The sequence below is a fragment of the Vanellus vanellus genome (genome assembly GCF_965231255.1).
Source record: "Vanellus vanellus genome assembly, contig: HAP1_SCAFFOLD_33, whole genome shotgun sequence".
Lineage (NCBI taxonomy): Eukaryota > Metazoa > Chordata > Aves > Charadriiformes > Charadriidae > Vanellus > Vanellus vanellus.
In genome coordinates this window covers 737030-756041 of record NW_028128339.1, presented here as the reverse complement: position 1 = coordinate 756041, position 19012 = coordinate 737030, and the positions used below count along the sequence as shown (strand labels likewise).

Genomic DNA, 19012 nt, shown 5'->3' with positions numbered 1-19012 from the left:
GAGCTGCTGGGAGGGCTGGAGCCCCTCTGCTGGGAGGACAGGCTGGGAGAGGTGGGGGTGTTCAGCCCGGAGAAGAGAAGGCTCCGGGGAGCCCTCAGAGCCCCTTCCAGTGCCTAAAGGGGCTCCAGGAGAGTTGGGGAGGGACTCTGGATGAGGGAGGGGAGCAATGGGACGAGGGGGGATGGTTTGACACTGACAGAGGGCAGATTGAGATGAGATATCAGGGAGAAATTTTTCCCTGTGAGGGTGGTGAGGCACCAGCGCAGGTTGCCCTGAGAATCTGTGGCTGCCCCATCCCTGGAGGTGTTCAAGGCCAGGTTGGACAGGGCTTGGAGCAACCTGGGCTGGTGGGAGGTGTCCCTGCCCAGGGCAGGGGGTGGGACTGGATGATCTTCGAGGTCCCTTCCAACCGAAACCCTTCTGTGATTCTATAATAGAAGGACGTGGAATAATTGCAATTTGGTGGGCAGCTCTCATGGACACACTGGTTTATAGATGGAGCAAAGGGAAAACGGGTGCTGCTCCCGGGAGGAACAAAGTGGGATCCAGGATTTCTCACTGCACGCGAGATCCTGAAAACTCATTCCACGTGCCAACAGGGCCGGAAACTTTCCGCAGCCCCAAGGGGTAACTTTTCCGCTTTTATTTTGCAGTTCTTTGACCGCTTGAAGCTCTTTTGGATGCCGGCAAAACACCAGCCGGATTTCATCTACCTGCGGCACGTTCCCTTGCGGAAAGTGCATTTCTTCACCATGATCCAGCTCATCTGCCTCGTCCTGCTCTGGGCCATCAAGGTGTCCCGTGCTGCCATCATCTTTCCCATGATGGTAAGAGCCGGTGCCGCTCAGCAGTGGGACATTTGCAGCGTCGGAGTGAGATGTAACATCATCTCAGACCTCACCCCCTCTTCCTTCTTATTTTGTGAAGGTTTTGGCTCTCGTGTTTGTCCGGAAAGTGATGGACTTCTGCTTCTCAAAGCGGGAGCTCAGCTTTTTGGATGACCTTATGCCAGAAAGCAGGAAGAAGTTGGCCGATGCCAAAAATGAAGCCAAAGAAGAAGAGGTGATGCTTGCTGAGTGCTCGGGGGTGGGTGTCTCCCTCGGGCTCTGAGATTGCCTCTTTCCGTCACAGCTTCTCTTGAAATGTTGGGGGAAGATCCGAACTCAATAGAAATAGATCCTGACAGCCTGGATCCCGCATCATAACTTTTTAAATTAGCAGTGAGCTTAACACTTGAATAGCGGTACAATTTTTAAAGGTGCCATTTATAATAAACATTATAATTATGATGGAAAGATTTGCTCATAAGGGTGGTTTTAACCCCCTCCCAAAATGTTTGGAGTGAAAGGTCCTTCCCCGGCTGCGCTAACAGAAGGTCAGAAGGAGAGGGCAGCACGTGGGTTTTGCTGGGTGTTCAGTTTATCTCCACTTCGATCATAGACAGAGAACTTTGATTTGTCCCTTTTTATGTCAGGAGTCCCAGGAGATGATGGAAGCTGCTGCTGCAAACTCCGTTCGGCTGCAGCTGGGCAAGAGCAGCACCGCGGATATCCCAAAGCCAAGCAGCGACAGGTAAAGCCCCACCAAGCAGCAGGACCCCCGGCAAGATTAGCCTGAAGGGGGTTGGCAGAATTTTCTCCACGTTTATCTTTGCTGAGCATCCCAGCGCCATGCACTCAGCTTGGCGGGAAGAGCAAATTTATGGGCAGGGCGGGCGGCAGAGCGCTGGCACAGGCTGCGCAGAGAGGTGGGGGAGTCTCCCACTCGGGAGCCATTCCAAACCCGCCTGGAGGTGTCCTGTGCCACTGCTGTAGGTGCCCCTGCTCTGGCGGGGGTGGGACTGGGTGAGCTCCAGAGGGCCCTTCCAGCCCTGACCAGTCTGGGATTCTGTGCAGAGCCTTTGCACAGAGCTGTAGCTCTGCGGCTCTCCGGCTCGCCTTCCAAACCTCCTCCTCCCGCCCAACCCGCTGTGCTTATGCGCAGCTTTGGTTCTCCTCCCCCCCGTTCCTCTTGCTGGTGCTGATGCGCTGGGTGGCGTCAGTTCCCGCAGTCACGGATTGCTGTCTCAAATATTTATTGCAGGACTGATCCTTCGGAGATTAATATCTCGGAAGAGATATCAAAAACACCCGTGTGGAAGGCTCTCACTATGAGCATGGAAACAGTCTGAATCTGGGGAGAAAAGAGGTAAAGGATCGCGTGGGAACGTGGCCGTGCTCCTTTGCAAGCTGTGGCACATGCCTACGGCTTTTCTTTTTTTGCCGGCAATGTCGAGCAAGCGGCGAGGGCTGCGGCACACGAACCAGCTCCTCTCTGCCAGCACGGTCCCACGAGCGGGGCAGCAGCCCCACTGATGACGCTCTCCCTCCTTTTCTCTCTCCTCCATCCCCCCAACTCCAGTTTTCATGTTTAGGAATCTTGACTTTGAAGGAGAGGCGTGAGAACGTGACTCGGGGATGTGCCCATGCAGACATGGGCAGAAACCGCTTTTATTTTGTTTTCCAGTTGGCGGATTCCCCTTTAAGCCACGGCGATGGTTTCAGCTGTCCTTGGTGTGCTTCAGGCATTCCCTCTCTCCAGAGCAGCAAACTGAGGTGCACATGACAGTCAGTGGGAGTTCGGTGGTGTTCCGCCTCCGTGTGTTCGTGTGTGGGTTGTTGCCGTTTTGTAGCAGTAGAGGGACTGCTGCCGCTTCATCGTTCGGTGCTATTTTTTTAATATCTCACTCCTTTTCTATTTATCTTTCTTTTGTTCCCCAAAAATAAACTCTGAATGTTTCTGTTGTGTGTGACGCATTCTCCACTTTCTTCTTCATCGCGACCGGGTTCTCGGGTCTGGTTTGGGGTCCTGCCTTCAGTTCGCCCTTCTGTCTCTCCCTGGCAGGAGAGGGATGCCCTCCGTGGCGGGGCAGCGCGGAGCGCCCGAGCGGTTGGGCCGAGGGGAAGGAAAAGCATTTGCTCCCTGCGCTCCAGTTTTACACTGGAGTGTTTTTGGAATTTTTGTTTGTTGGTTTGTTTGTTTGTTTTTATGATAATTATTTTTCTTGTTTCGGCTCTGCCGTCAGCCTGGAAGCTGCAAAAGGCAGAAATGGCGCCTTCTCCTCCCCCGGCTGTTAAATTAATATAAGGCAGCGCTTCAGATCAAACCCCTCCAATCCGCCGGGTGGTGGCGGGAGCGGCCAGGCGAGACCTGGGGCTCTGTGTCCCCGGGCTGCCCCTCCGCTGTCCCTCCGCTTTCCTTCCTTTTCCCTCCCTGGCTCTCTCGCTGTGGTGTTTTTTCCTCCTCCCCTCTCCTCACAAAGCCTCTCGCAGGGTGGGATGAGCCCGGAGGCAAGTGGGAAGGTGCCTTTTCCTCCTCCTTTTTCCTGCCCCTTTGCAGGAAGAAGCTGTTGAGCAGAGATGGTTCTCGTGCTCTCTTCCCATCTCGGTGGGGTCGTTGGGCTGCGGCGTGGGGCCGCGGAGCCCGGGAGGAGAGGACAACCCCGAAGAAAAGGTCCCCTTGCCGCCCTCCACCAGCAGCGGTGGGATGGGTGCAGGGACCCTCCTGCCATCGGCTTATCCCGTCCCCTGTGGGAGCCTTTTTCTGCAGCAAACCGACCCAAAATGACAACGGCACGTTGGTGCTTCTTGCTAAATGGGGAGGGGGGAGAAAAACAAATCATCTATCAGTTTGCTCTGTAAGGATGGAAGCGGCGCATCCCCAAACAGGGCCAAAATCAGGCGGCTTTTACGGGATGGGGTTTTGCAAAGCGGCTGGTGCCAGTGCCCCACGGTGACGGTCGGAGGGGGAAGAAACTGGTTGAGCCCTTAAAAAGAGGAAAAGAAAAAGGCTCGGAGGAAGGGAAAGGTGCAGCACCGGGGTTTCCTTGCTGCTGTTCCTCAGGGATGGCCATGCACGTCCCCTCCATGCTGCCCTCCGGGCAGGACCGTGCTCGCTGCTCCGGCTCTGCCTCCCCGGAGGGGAAAGGTCCCAGAGCAGGAGAGTCCCCGTCTCTCCCCCCTTCCCAAAAGAAACTTTAACTTAATCGTTACGCTGGTGACCCACAGTGGCTGTGGGGCTGTGGTACTAGCCCTATTGCTGCCCTGCCCTTAAAATGGAATTATACACTTCTAAAATGGAATTATACACTTCTAATATAGGACAATTTGGTTTTTTTTTTTCCATTTTGTTTTCCTCCCTGGAAAAGGAGGGAGTGGGGCTGAGCTTCACTCCCTCCTGGCCGGGACCGGGGCCAGAGCCTGGGATTGTTTTCGGCACGTGCCGGGCATCACTCCGGCAGAGACAGAAAGGAAGAAAATCACCCTGGAGGGAAAACGCGACCGGTTTTGGGGCAGAGCGGGCTGAGTCCGGCTCTGCATCTCCCCCCTCCCCAGGGGCCACAAAACCTTGGCGGCTGCCTCCAAAAGTCCTTACTTAAAAAACAAAGCAGATTTCCCCGGCGTGGCCCTCTTCTGCATTCGAAGCTCGGGGGTTTTTGCTGCTTACAAGGTGAGACTTTTTATTTATTTATATATTTATGTATTTATTTTGAATTAAATGAAAGCTGAGGCCTTGGTTAACAACGTGACTCTGAGCCACCTAAAAGGCGGCTGTAACCCCCCGGGCTGACTGTGGGACACAGTGCTGCGCCTGTCCCCCCCTTCGTGCTCCGTGATCCCACGGCCGGCTCTGTATTTTGGGAGGATTTAATATTTCCCTGTGCAGAGGAGAATTTTACGGGGAGGAGGCGGGAGGAGGAATCCCTCTCAAAGCTGCTGCTGGAGTCGCTTTAGGAATCAAAAGAGATATCCCTGTAGTGACCCGCAATGCTTTAGTTGGCAGCAAAGCCCCTTCCCAGCGAGGCGGGACGGGGGCTGCTGTGCGCTTCGGTGCCTTCAAACAGCTCCTCCCACCCCCGGGGGCCCCTCGAAAGAAGTTTCCTAAAATGATGCGCTTAATAGAGATCCTTAAGCAGGGGGTGGGGGGTGTAATGTAAAAAGGTAATATAAAAGGGTGGGGTTATTATTTTACCCCCCCCAGTGCACTACATGTAGAAATGCAGCAATTCTTTTTCTTGCGCAGATGCTGAAATATATTTATTTTATTGTAAGAGATGATCTAGTTTGGAAACGCTCCGTGTTGTAAATAAAACGGGGGGGGGGGGAATCCCCCAAGCAAATCTGTGTTAGTTATAACTTTGAATCTTTGTGTGGTTTTGTGTTTGGTTTTAGGTTTTTTGTTTCATTGGGTTTTTTTAATTTATTTTGGGTTCATTCTGTGGAACACAAATGACACAAATCCCTGTCGCCGTCGCGTGGGTCCCGTCGGTGGAGCGTCACTGTGGACTGAGGGGTTCCCCCCACCGGAGCCGGGACTGTCGGCCCTTTTTCTCTTGTTGCCCATTGAACGTTATGGGAAAAAGAATGGAATAAACCTCTCGTTTGTCTCACTGCGCTGCTGCCGTGTCTTTGGGAGGGCGGGGAGGAGGCAGAGGGGGGTGTGGAGCTTTTTTGGGGGGGGCTGGAGGGGATGGGGGAGTGGGCAGCACTGATTTTTGGGGGAAAGCCCATTTGCGTGGGGGTGGGGAACCAGCTGACTGGGGAAAGGGCTGAAATTAGTGGGTTTGGGGGTTTGAAAAATTGAATGACTTAACTGTGTTTTGTTTTTTAAATTTTGTTGTTTTTTTTTTTTAATTTGGGTTATTAAATTTGGGGGGTTTAAATTTTGTGGGTTTCTTTAATTTGGGTTTTTATATTTTTTTTTTTAATTGTGGTTGTTTTTCTGTGCAAGTAATTGCGATGAGCTCTGTGTTGCAGGAGGGAGGGGACAGCAGTGTCACACGTGTCCCCTCTGCCAGACCGTGGGGTGCTCAGGGAGCTCAGAAAGGGGAGTGGGGGGAGGGAGGGGCCGGCGCACAACAGAAATTGAGCATTTCTTCCTCCCTACATTCTTGGGGGTATATTTTTGCCCATTTGCAATAGTTAATTAGCATTACATTAAATCCAAAGAGATTGTAGTTATCTTTCATATAGTATTTTTTTTATTCATTTCTTTCAAACCCCCCTCTGTCACAGGTCTGTGGGGTCAGGCAGGCGCATCCCCAGTGCCCTTTTACCTAAAATTTGAGGAATTGAGTGAAAAAAGAGGGCACCTGAGCCAAGCCAGGGGTCAGAGCCTGGAAATCCCGGGGGACCAGCGGCATGCGGGATCCCTGTGGGATGCTCGGAGGCGTTGGAGACGTCAGAAACCTGCTGCCGGATTTAGGGAAGGTTTTATTACGATTCAGGGAAAGCTGCAGGATCCGTGGTGCTGTGGGAGCAGTTACAGAGAAAACAGCCAGAGAAATCGAGGTTTGAAGGGGCGGTCGAGCCGCGGGGGCACTTACCTTCTGCAAAGACAGCCGTTCCCCTAAAAGCAAGATCCTCTTTTCCTCCTTCGAGCTGGTTGTGGCTAAACTCTTCTCCTCACCGGTGCCTTTAAGCTGGTTAGCAGGATGCTAAAAGCTGACGGGTAGGTCACTGCTACTCCTGGTTTTAGTCGGATGGGTCATTATGAATCATTACAGCATTTTTTAAGTGGGGCTGTTGCAAAAAATACAGTTGTTGCACTATTTCCCACCTTACGCCTTCAGCGAGGGGCTGATTTGGTGGTTGGGGGTGGGGGGGTGGGGGAGGGTGGGGGGTGGGGGGTGGTGGTGGTGGTGGTGGTTCTCTTTTCTATTTTTTTCCACTCTTTGGACCAAAGGAGTGACCTGTGGGTTTCCTCCTTTCAGGTGAGATGGCCCTGTGGTGCCACAGCCCATCTCGCAGGGAGGAATGATTTCTCTGCCCACGGGGCCGCCCTTTCCAACACCTTTGGTTTGAGTTGAAAAAGTTAAGAAACAAAGAAGAGGAAAAATGTAAAAGAAGCCTTTGGGTACCCAAGCACCGGCTGCTGCTTTTCGCCGAGTGAAACTCGGGTGGGAGCTCATCAGCTGGACAGACACCATCATAGACTCACGGAACCGTTTGGGCTGGAAGGGACCTTGAAGATCATGGAGTTCCACCCCCCCACCATGGGCAGGGACACCTCCCACTAGACCCAAGCCTGGTTTCATCCCCCAAGGTCAGATCTGAAACTGGGGCCGTTCCCCACCAAGTGTCAAGGACCGGCGCAGGAAGTGCAATTCCTGGGGCTCTGGTGGATTAAAGGAGCTGCTTCGGTCCCTCAAGATACCCTAAAAAAAACAGAACAGGGGCAGAATCCACCCAGTGTGAAGGAGTTACAGCAAGTTCTAGGAACTTTAAGCTGTTGGCGTAAACACACCCCTGGCTTTTCCATCATTGCTCGCCCCTTGATGATTTGCTCAGGAAGGGAAAATCCTGGGAATGGACTGACCAACATACCAATGCCTTGGAATTGCTAATAAAAGAGCTGAGGTTATTCCAACAACTTGGTCCTATACATCCAACTGACCCTGTCCATGTAGAATGGGGGTTCAGTGAACGTGGTTCTCACTGCACTTTGGCAGAAGGGACCCACACAGCTCCACTCCCCACACCGACAACCCTCCCCCTCCCCCAACGCTCCAAAAAGCAGCAGTCCTTAGGGCAGACTCCTTAAGCTGACTCCACAGCTACGGCTCCCCGTGGGCTCTGGGGGAGATAAGGGGGCCCCGGGGGTCTCCGTGGGCTTTAAAGGGGTCCCAGGGCTGCCCACGGGCAGAGAGAGGGGTAGGAGAAGAAAAAAGGAGAAGAAGAGAAGAGGTGGGTCGAGGGGGGAGGGGAGAATGGTGGGGGGAATGGTTGGGGGTGTGGGAGTGAGCGTGTGAGGGGGGAGTGAGGGGAATGGATGTTTGTGAGGGGGGAATAGATTTTCGTGAGCGGGAGAGGTGAAGGAGCGGAGGTTTGCAGGGCTGTGAGGTGCCTGTGAGAGAGGAGGCCCCGGAGGGAGCTGAGTGGAAAGGGCTGTGTGTGGAAAGAAAAGCTTTAAGGACAGGCTGGGCTGGGGAAAGGTGGTGGCCCTGAGGGAGGGCTTGGGGAGCGGGGCTAGAAGCGTGGGTTTGGGGCAAAACTCTGGGAAAGAAACTGCAGGACAGGGCCAATCTGAGTATACAGTTTTAGCGAAGCTTCAAGGAAAAGGTGACCAAAGGTGCCTCTTGTCCTTTTGTGGGCTGGTTTTGTCTAAGTTATTCATGCGAGTGGATTTTTGCCACACGGGATGGGAACGTTCGCTTCCCGGGATAGCTGATGCCCCTGGATAACCACTGCCCGCGAAGCACTGCGAAACCCCGTGTTCAAAAATGAGGATAAAGGCCGAGTTTTGCCTCTCAGAAGGATCTCTAAGCACCGTCTCCACGTTGTTTTCAGTACCTTTCTGGTTGTTTTCTTTCCCCCCATCCCCGTGATGTCCGTCGGGGGGGCTGGCGGAGCTCTGCAGGCAGATGTGGGGCTCATTTTGGTGAGGGCTGAGCTGATTTCAGGGAGTCCCGGCTCATTTTGCGGAGGATTGGGCTGGTTTAGGGGGGTCCCGGCGCATTTGGGGGAGGGCTGCGCTGGTTTCGGCCTCGCAGTGCCCGGGGCGGAGAGAAGCGGTGGTGCGGGGCTGAGGGGGCCTCGTTCTCCTCGGCGCGGCCCCGCCCCTCTCGCCCGCCGTTGCCGCGGCGACGTTGGGGGGCGTGGCCCGGATCTGCCCCTCAGCGCATGCGCGGTTGGGCGGACGCGAAGGAGAACGTTTCCGGTGTGCGGCGGTGGTCGGGAGCTGCGGCGTTTGGTACCGGGAGAGACGGGGGGACCGGGGCCGAGGGGGGCGGGAGCGGGGTGGGGGTGGGGCGGCGGCGGCGGCAGGAGCGGTGCGGAGGTCTCCGGGGCCAGTTCGGGGGGTTGTGGGGTGGCGGGACCGGGCTGGGGGGCGCGGGGGGCGGTCTGGGCCTGTTTGGGGGGGGTAGAGCCGAGTGGGGCGTCCCCGGGGGAAACAGGGCCGATTCAGGCTCCCCCGTCCCCCGCTGCCGTCCCCTCACCCCCCGCTCGCTCCCCGCAGGTGGCGGCAGCCCCGGCCGCAGCGCAGGGTGCCCGGGGCCGGCCTGTCCGGGCGCTTGGCTCCGCTCTGGGCTCCGCTCTCAGCCCCCCCCGGCAGGTCAGCCCGGCCGTGCCCCCTTCGCCCGCCTCCAGCCCACGGCCGAGTCCCCCCAGGTACCCCCGAGATGGGTCGGGGGGTGTCAGCGCTGGGCCCCCTGAAGCGGGTGGTGGGCATGGGCATTGCTGGGAGCCCGTGGGCAGCCCTGGGACCCCCTCAAAGCCCACGGAGAGCCCCGGGGCCCCCTTGTCTACCCCGGAGCCGACGGGGAGCCGTAGCTGTGGAGTCAGCTTAAGGAGTCTGCCCTAAGGACTGCTGCTTTTTGGAGCGTTGGGGGAGGGGGAGGGTTGTCGGTGTGGGGAGTGGAGGTGTGTGGGAGGAGTCCCGTGTCTTTGGGGAGCTTTGGGGATGTTGGGCAGATTTGGGGGAGTGGGGGAGGGGTCCCCTCCTTTGGAGCTCCCTGGTTCTTTTCTTGTAGACTGTGGGAGGCAGCGGGCGAAGGGGGAAGGCAATAGAGTGGGTTGCTGTACTTCAGTCCTTGGTTGAGAGTCAGCGACTCTGCTCCCTTGCTGCTCAGCAGACTCTTAGCTCCGTGGGGCTGTTTCTCCAGGCAGGCTACGACTACAGAAATGGCCCCACTTCCTCGGAAGAGTTGTCAGCGGTGATGTCTCCTGGGAACATACTGCCTGACGTTGGATAGACCTGGCACCACGCAGCAGCTCAGAGCTCCACAGTGTATGCTTCCACGCTCAGTTCCGTCCCCTGCCTGGGAACCCGCTCTTTCTCGGTCCCTGCTGGCAGCTCCTGTGGAGGCTCCTGGCCGAGGACCAGCCCCAGTTTCCCCACTGCCCCACCAGCAGCCATGGGAGAGCGGGGGTGTCCTGAGTGTGTGAGCACCACTGGCTCTGTTGCTGCACTGGGCCAGGCCTCCAGGAAGTGGTAGAGGGAGCTCTGGGAAGAGGAGCTGCTCCTCAACAGGCTGCTGCAGTCCTCCGAGTTGGCCAGCAAGCACAGGCTGCAGGGGCTCTTGCGGTAGCCCTTGGGGGGCCCAGGATCCCGGGGGGTTCCCTGGACCAGAAGGAGCTGTCCCCACTGATAGGACCTATAGGCGGCAGAGGAAGGCAGGGGGACGTGGGGGCTTGGGGGGGTTAGGGGGTAGAGAGAGGCATCACTGCTCAGATGGTATATGGTTGGCAGGGAGCCCAGTGGGTCCTGTGGGGCCCGGTGCTCCCTCCTCGGTTGCCCTGCAGAGGAGGGGAGAGAGAAGAGACCCGCTGCACCCCGTCTCCTCCGTCGGGGCCCGCGGGCAGCACCCCCTCCTCAGCAGGCGGGCAGGGCTGCCCAGCGCAGGCAGGGCACGGGCTGAGGGTCTGGGGCAGGATCTGGGGGTCTCCCCCACACTCCCTGCTTCTCCTGTGTCGACTTGAGCCTCCCATCCTTCATCCCCTAGCTGAGAAGCTGCTGAGGGAGGGGACGGAGTGAGCGGCCGGCAGCCCCCGGCACAGCCCCGGCTCAGGGCTGCCGTGGGGTGTGGGCTGTTTGCCCGGTGCTCGGTGCCAGGGCCACTCACTGCTCTGCTCCTCTGGGCGGGCTCTCGCGTCCGTCGTCCCTTGCTTTGGCTTCTTCCAGTCCCTCTGCAGGACCCCGGGAGCTGGGTGAGACGGGAGCAGCTCCCAGCCCCACGCCGCAGCCCCCCACCCCACCCCACGCTGCGGCACAGTGCGGTGCAGCAGTCGCCTACCTGGAGCCGCTTGGTCCGTAGCACAGAAGAGACGGCGCTGAGCCCCATCAAAAGCATCACGAGCAGAGCCAGGTGAGCTGTGGGGGGGACGTTGGAGTCCCTCCTGGCACCAGCTGCGGTGCAGCCGCGCAACCCTGGGGTGCCCCCCATGGGAAATGTTAAAGAAATAAAATGTTGGTCTCTATCCCTGGTGCTGTGGTTCCTCCTCCCATCCCGTGGCTGGGGCTGTGCCCCCCTCAGTGCCCGACCCAGTGGGACAGGCTGGCACTGCTGGCACCCACCAACCTGGGGGGTGGTGGTGTCGGGGGAGCTGGGTGGGCTGGAGAAAGGGAGGAAGCACCTCTTGAAACCAGCTGGGCCCTCTCCAGCCACAAAAGCCTCCCCAGAGGCACCAGAGGGGACCCCCAGATCCTTGAAAAACTGCCCCAGACTCCCTCTGGCCTGCAAGATTCCCCCCCCAGGACCACATAAGGGCCGCCCAGGATCCCTAACGGACACCTTAGTGGCGTCCCAAATCTGGGTTCTTTACCTGCTGGGCAAGCCAGTAACACTCTGTATGGGAGCAGCCAGCCAAGCCGGTTTCAGAGCACCAGAGGTGAGAGGCAGGGAGCTGCCATCCCACTCACCTCCATCCCCGCCGTGCCTTGGCTGTGCAGAGAGAACTTGGGGGGAGCTGCAAAACAGCTCAGCCCGAGCTTATCTCAAGATGGCACAGAACAACCAAAACCAAATGGCCCTTAACAATCAAAATGCCCCGAGTCCCATCCCACCACTCTTCCCGTGACGTTGAGCGCCAGACATCACAAATTGGCAACAGAGACTTCGCTATGGCACCACCAGAGGGAAATATCCCAGACAGTGTAATCCACTCGGGCATAATCCTGCACCCTCACCGAGTCAGGAAATATAAACCGCAGGGTCTGGGGAGACAAATGGGGAATCCTCCAAGGATACAGCTGGCCCCTCGGAGATCCGTCCCCCCCATCCAGGACGCTGGAGGGGAGCATTTACAGCCGAGGACGGCCTTTCCTTTAACCTCTAGAAAAGCCGGCTTTTGCTAAAAAACAAACGTCCCCCTCCTGCCCCGGCCCCCTCTGAAATGAAATAAATAAAGAATTAAAATCCTTGCAAAACTTAAAAATAGCCGCTAGTTTCGTTATCGTTACATTGATTGTAAAATCTGATGAGCTGCTGTGCTGTGTGCCGCAGCCCAACCTCCCCCCCCCCAACGCTGGGCGAGCTCCTCTGGCCATGCCTGGGATGAAAAACCGGTGGCTTTTAGGAAATATCAAATAAAAAATTAAAAGAAAAAAAAGAATAATAAAACCTCTCTTTCTCTCTGCCTGTGTTAGTCTAACAAAACAGATGGCGTCGGGAGGCGAGGGAGGAGGAATGGGGAGGCTGTGGGTTGGAGAGAGCCCTCCCCGTACCCTTCGGTGGTGCATCCTCGCAGTGCCGCAGGGAATGGGGGAGGGGGGGTGTTTTTGGGAGGGGTCTTTGGTTTGCACAGGGTAGCAGTGGTGGGGGCTCAGCCCCATCCTTACAGTGCTGGGGCGCACGGGGCTACCAGGCGCAGAGTCCCTCCCCCAGTGAGGTGCTTTGGTGCGCTGAGGTGTTAGATGGGGTGGCACAGCCCCTGCCCGCCCCGGGAGGGGGGACACCACCTCTCCGGTGGCACTGGATGGGTGGGAGGGAGGGAGGGAGGGAGCACAGCTCTGGAAGCCATGGAGCGTGGGGGTGTCCCTCATCGTGGCAGCCCCCAGCAGCCCTACCCCGCCACCCGGCCACCCCAAGGGACACCCAAGCCCCATCTTGGTCCTCTCCCCGTTGGGTGACGCCCTTCCACCCACCCCGGAGGTGCGCTCCTCTCCTGCGGGGGGGACGCCCAGCGCTCGCCTGGCTAGAGAAGCACCGGGGGGGAGTGGTTAGGGGGCATCTGAGCTTCCCCATTACACGGGCCTAATTACTGTGCCGTTAATAACCATTAGTAACCACTTTGGCTCTGCTAACCAACTGCGGCGAGGCCCCCACCCCGCTTTAGCACAGGCTTTGTGATGCCAACACCTCCCCGAGCCACTGGTTAAAGCTGCGCCTGGCAAAAAAACACCACCCCAAAAAAACCCCACAGCACATCCCCCACTCCCCACCCACCCCTTCTCCCCCCATCACAGCCATGGGGCAAACTCCCACCACCACCACACCCCAATCTCAGCTCGGCCGTGACCCCCCCGAGACACTGGAAAGAGAGCAACCGAGAGCGAGCTCAGGCTCCTGTGAGCTGGAGAGATTTCTCTTTGGTTTTTGATGTTGTCGGTGGGTGGGATTTGGTTGGTTGTTTTTCACAGAACACTTTGCAGTAGAAGACAAAAACGTGGTGTCGCAGCCCCCGGGGCCGGCGCTGGCACCGCCACCTCCCCCCCCCCTCCCCCCTCCCCCGGCTCCTGTCCCTCCTCCTGCCCGGCGGCTGTTCCCACTTTCCATCCTTGGTTTGTTTGGTTTTTTTTTTTTCCTTTCTACCTTTCTTTTTTAATATGTGGGGTTTTCTTCTTTCTCCCTTTCGTTTTTTGCTTCCCCCTCCTTTTTTCTCTTTTTCCCCTTTTTGCTTTTTCCCTTTTTTTTTGCTTCCCCCCCCTTTTTTTCTCTGTTTCCACCTTTTCCCCCGTTTTCACTTTTCTCCTTTTTTCACTTTTTTCCCCTTTTTTTCTCTTTTTCCCCTTTTTTCTTTTCCCACAATTCCGCCCCCCCCCCCCCTTTTTTTTTTTTCCTCTCTTTAAACAAGCTCTCTCCCGAAGGAGCGGCCCCTGGCTCTCCGCTGGCAGAAGGAGCCTACGGAAGAGCTCTGGCACTGACACGGGCAGGAACACCCACTCCCACATCGCAACACAGCAGTTAGTTTGGCAACACCCCCACCCCCTGTCACAAGTGAGACCTGCACAGACAAAAGGCTCCTGAGTGAGGGCACTGGGGCAGCCCCACCTTAGAAGCAGCAGAGGAGCAGAGCCATCCGGAGCCATCAAGAGCACAGGAAGGGCTATTCAGGGCCTCATTGTCTGCGCCGAGTGACCGTCTGCTGAGAACCGCTCTGGCGGCTCAGAGCTCAGCCCCAGCAGCAGTCTGGAGCCAACGGGGAAAAGTACACTGGGAGGAAGACTGGCAGCCTTCCTCCACAACGCCCCGGAGAGAATGACCACAGTGCTGCCTATCCCCATCGCTTTTCCAACTCGGTTCTTTTTTTTTTTAATTAATTTTCTAATAAAAAGCTCCAACTCTCAGTTTTACACAAGGCACACAAAATCTCTAAAAGGGAGACACAAGCGTGAGGTGCTGAGGTACCCAAACCTGCCCACGTTAGTCCAACGAAAGGGAGAGTGTCGGGAGGCGAGGGAGGAGGAAGGGGGAGGCTGTGGGATGGAGAGAGCCCTCCCCGTACCCCTCGGCTGTGCATCCTCGCAGCGCCGCGGGGAATGGGGGGCTGTGTGTTTGGGGGGGTCTTTGGTTTGCTCCCCTGACCTGCTGGGGGTGGGGGAGGGGGGGGGATGTCTGGCGGTGGGGTTACATTCATCGGGCGGTGCTGGGCGGCACGGCGGGAGCCTCCCTTGCTGTGCTGCGAGGCCGGGGCTCCCGGAGCGTGTTTCTGCTCCTGCTGCTTCACCTGCTGGAGCATTTCCCTCATCTGGCACTGTGCAGTTATGGAAGATGCACCCAGGTGGGATGCGGGTGGCTTTGCCTGCACAGAGGAGTCCATTCACACCCTGGGCGCTGCTCTGCACGGCCTCCAGAACACACATTTTTAGCTCAATCGAGCCAATCTTCCATTTCAGCACTTGCACAGCCGGGGGGAGCTACCGAAACACCTTCAGTGCCTCTTGGGGGCACAGGGACTACCCAAAAGAAGAGTGGCAGGGTGCTCGGGTGGTGCTGGGCTCAGCAAGCCCCACGCCTTTCCTCGGTGGATGAAAGTGGCCGGGGAATATCGGGTAACGCCACGGCCAAACCGTACCTGACTGGCAAAGAAATGCCCAATGATTTTAACGATGACCTCCTCGTTCTCGTCTGGGGTTTGGTCTCGTGGCACAATGACTGCCGCGCTGGTTAAGTTTTGCAGTTCGTTTACCTGGAGCGAACCACAAGAGGGTGACGCCCTTCCACCCACCCCGGAGCTGCGCTCCTCTCCTGCGGGTGGGACGCCCAGCGCTCCCCTGGCTAGAGAAGCACCGGGGCGGGGGGGGGGTGGTTAGGGGGCATCTGAGCTTCCGCATTACACGGGCGTAATTAGTGTGCCATTAACCACCATTAATAACCACTTTGGCTTTGCTAACCAACTGCCCCCACCCCGCTTTAGTGCGGGCTTCGTGATGCACACGCCTCCCTGTGTGGGAGCAGCCAGCCAAGCCGGTTTCAGAGCACCAGAGGTGAGGCAGGGAGCTGCCATCCCACTCAGCTCCATCCCCGCCGTGCCTTGGCTGTGCAGAGAGAACTTGGGGGGAGCTGCAAAACAGCTCAGCCCGGGCTTATCTCAAGATGGCGCAGAACAACCAAAACCAAATGGCCCTTAACAAACAAAATGCCTCTAGTCCCATCCCACCACTCTTCCCGTGACGTTGAGCGCCAGACATCACAAACTGGCAACAGAGACTTCGCTATGGCACCACCAGAGGGAAATATCCCAGACAGTGTAATCCACTCGGGCATAATCCTGCACCCTCACCGAGTCAGGAAATATAAACCGCAGGGTCTGGGGAGACAAATGGGGAATCCTCCAAGGATACAGCTGGCCCCTCGGAGATCCGTCCCCCCCATCCAGGACGCTGTACAGGGTAACTTCCCCGGGATGGAGCGACCTCACCTGAGAGAGAGAGGGTAAGTGACTAAGAAACATCCGTACGGTATAGGGCATGCGATTGAGTTTGTGACTGGTGCACTCTTCTAAGGCATTAATATCTAGCGCCCTTGTGGTTTGTGTTGCTACTTGTCGGGGGCATTTGTAGCTCGCAATAGTGGATCCCGCTAATTGCTTCTAAACCGTAATAGTGTAATCGCCATCGCACACACAGAACTTGCAATAGTGACGTATTGGACCTGTGAGCGACGTCCAAAGAAATTGTTAATTTGAATCTCTCAGTGAAGCCCTTTTTCCCATTTTGTCACACTCCCCGAGCCACTGGGTAAAGCGACACCTGGCAAAAAAACCACCACCACCCCAAAAAAACTCCACACCACATCCCCCACTCCCCACCCACCCCTTCTCCCCCCATCACAGCCATGGGGCAAACTCCCACCACCCCAATCTCAGGTCGGCCATGACCCCCCCCCGAGACACTGGAACGAAAGTAATGGAGAGCGAGCTCAGGCTCTTGTGAGCTGGAGAGATTTCTCTTTGGTTTTTGATGTTGTTGTCGCTGTGTGGGTTTTGGTTGGTTTTTTCACAGAACACTTTGCAGTGTGGTGTCACAGCCCCCGGGGCCGGCGCTGGCACCGCCACCTCACCCCTGGCTCTCGTCCTTCCTCTTGCCCGATGGCTCTCACCACTTGCCTTGCTTGGTTTGGTTGTTTGTTTTTTTTCCTTTCTACCTTTCTTTTTTTATATTTGGGGTTTTTGTTTCCTTTTCCTTTTTTTTTCTCTCCCCCCCCCCCTTTTTTCATTTTCCCTTTTTTTTCTTTTTCCCTCTTTTTTCTTCCCCCCCTTTTATCTCCTTTTTCTCTTTGTTCTTCTTTCCCCTCTTTTTTTTTCTCCCCCCATTTTTTCTTTTGGTTTTTTTCTTTTTCTCTTTTTAAACATTTCTCAAGCTTTCTCCGAAGGAACGGCCCCTGGCTCTCAGCCAGCAGAAGGAGACTATGGAAGAGCTCTGACACCCGTGGGATTGCTTTCCTTCTCCCGCCTCGCACTCAGTAGAGAGCGTGTTTTCCAACTCGTTTTTTTTTATTAAGAAAATAAACAAATAATGCTCCAGCTATCAGTGTTACAAGGCATAGAAAATCTCTAAAAGGGAAACAGAAGCGCAATGTGCTGAGGTATGAAAACCTGAGGTAGTTTTTGTGTGTGGATGTGTGTGTGTCATCTGGGGTTGTGGGTTGTGTGTGTTTTATTTTTGAAATTTAAAAAAAAAAAAATTTGCTAGTGTTTTGTTTTTTTTTTTCCCCAGCCCTGGGCTGACAACCGCTTGGAAATCTGTTTTCCCCCCCTGCCCCTCTTTCCCCCCTTCTCTCCTTGCAACCGGGATCTTTCTGCAAAGCATTTACGGCCGAGCACAGCCTTTCCTTTAACCTCTAGAAAAGCCGGCTTGTGCTAAAAAACAAACACCCCCTCCCTCCCCCACCCCCTCTGAAATTAAATAAATAAATAAATAATTAAAATCCTTACAAAACTTAAAAATTGCCGTTAGTTTTGTTATCGTTACATTAATTCTAAAAACTGATGAGCCGCTGTGCTGTGTGCCGCAGCCCAACCTCCCCCCCTCAACGCTGGGCGAGCTCCTCTGGCCATTCCTGGGATAAAAAATGGGTGGCTTTCAGGAAATAAAAAATTAAAAATTAAAAAAAAAAAAGAATAATAAAAACTCTCTTTCACTCTCTCTGCATCTGTTAGTCCAACTAAAGGGATAGCGTCGGGAGGCGAGGGAGGAGGAAGGGGGAGGCTGTGGGATGGAGAGAGCCCTCCCCGTACCCCTCGGCTGTGCATCCTCGCAGCGCCGCGGGGAATGGGGGTGGGGGGGTCTGTGTGGGGGTCTTTGGTTTGCACAGGGTGGCCGTGGTGGGGGCTCAGCCCCATCCTTACAGTGCTGGGGCGCACGGGGCTACCAGGCACAGAGTCCCTCCCCCAGTGAGGTGCTTTGGTGCGTTGAGGTGTTAGATGGGGTGGCACAGCCCCTGCCCGCCCCGGGAGGGGGGACACCACCTCTCCGGTGGCACTGGATGGGTGGGAGGGAGGGAGGGAGCAGAGCTGTGGGAGCCATGGAGAAAGGCGTGGGGGTGTCCCTCATCGTGGCAGCCCCCAGCAGCCCTACCCTGCCACCCGGCCACCCCAAGGGACACCCAAGCCCCATCTTGGTCCTCTCCCCGTTGGGTGATGCCCTTCCACCCACCCCGGAGGTGCGCTCCTCTCCTGCGGGGGGGACGCCCAGCGCTCGCCTGGCTAGAGAAGCACCGGGGGGGTTCTTAGGGGGCATCTGAGCTTCCCCATTACACGGGCCTAATTACTGTGCCGTTAATAACCATTAGTAACCACTTTGGCTCTGCTAACCAACTGCGGCGAGGCCCCCACCCCGCTTTAGCACAGGCTTCCTGATGCCAACACCTCCCCGAGCCACTGGGTAAAGCGACACCTGGCAAAAAAACCCCACCACCCCAAAAAAAAACCCCACAGCACATCCCCCACTCCCCACCCACCCCTTCTCCCCCCATCACAGCCATGGGGCAAACTCCCACCACCACCCCCCCCAATCTCAGCTCGGCCGTGACCCCCCCGAGACACTGGAAAGAGAGCAACCGAGAGCAAGCTCAGGCTCGTGTGAGCTGCAGAGATTTCTCTTTGGGTTTTGATGTTGTCGGTGGGTGGGATTTGGTTGGTTGTTTTTCACAGAACACTTTGCAGTAGAAGACAAAAACGTGGTGTCGCAGCCCCCGGGGCCGCCGCTGGCACCGCCACCTCCCCCCCCCCCCCCCTCCCCCGGCTCCTGTCCCTCCTCCTGCCCGGCGGCTGTTCCCACTTTCCTTCCTTGGTTTGTTTGGTTTTTTTTTTCCTTTTCTACCTTTGTTTTTTAATATGTGGGGTTTTTTTCCGTTTTCCCTTTTTCTTTTTTCTCGCTTCTGATTTTTGCTTCCCCCTCCTTTTTCCTCTTTTTCCTTTTTCCCTTTTTTTTTGCTTTCCCACCCTTTTTTCTGTTTTCCCTTCCCCCCTGTTTTTCTTTTTCTTTGTTCACTTTTTCCCCTTTTTTCTCTTTTTCCTTTTTTTTCCTTTTCCCTCCCTTTTTCTCTGTTTCTCCCTTTTTTCCCCTGTTTTTGTTTTTGTCTTTTTTCACTTTTTCCCCCTTTTTTCACTTTTTCCCCCTCTTTTCTTTTCCCACTTTTTTTTTCCCCTCCCCGCCCCGCCCCCCCCCCCCCCCCCTTTTTTTTTTTCTCTTTTTAAACAAGCTCTCTCCCGAAGGAGCGGCCCCTGGCTCTCCGCTGGCAGAAGGAGCCTACGGAAGAGCTCTGGCACTGACACGGGCAGGAACACCCACTCCCACATCGCAACACAGC

General features: G+C 56.1%; 1 protein-coding gene across 1 annotated transcript in view; it reads left to right on the top strand.

Annotated features, from left to right (window-relative positions):
• The window catches only part of LOC309684574 (electroneutral sodium bicarbonate exchanger 1-like), a gene marked incomplete at both ends in the record, with an annotated part of 378865 nt that overhangs the window by 12514 nt on the left and 347339 nt on the right, over positions 1-19012 (top strand). The window contains 2 exons of the mRNA XM_082500461.1: positions 654-827; positions 928-1062. Of these exons, the coding sequence (XP_082356587.1) occupies positions 654-827; positions 928-1062 (309 nt within the window). The remainder of the gene's footprint in view (positions 1-653; positions 828-927; positions 1063-19012) is intronic.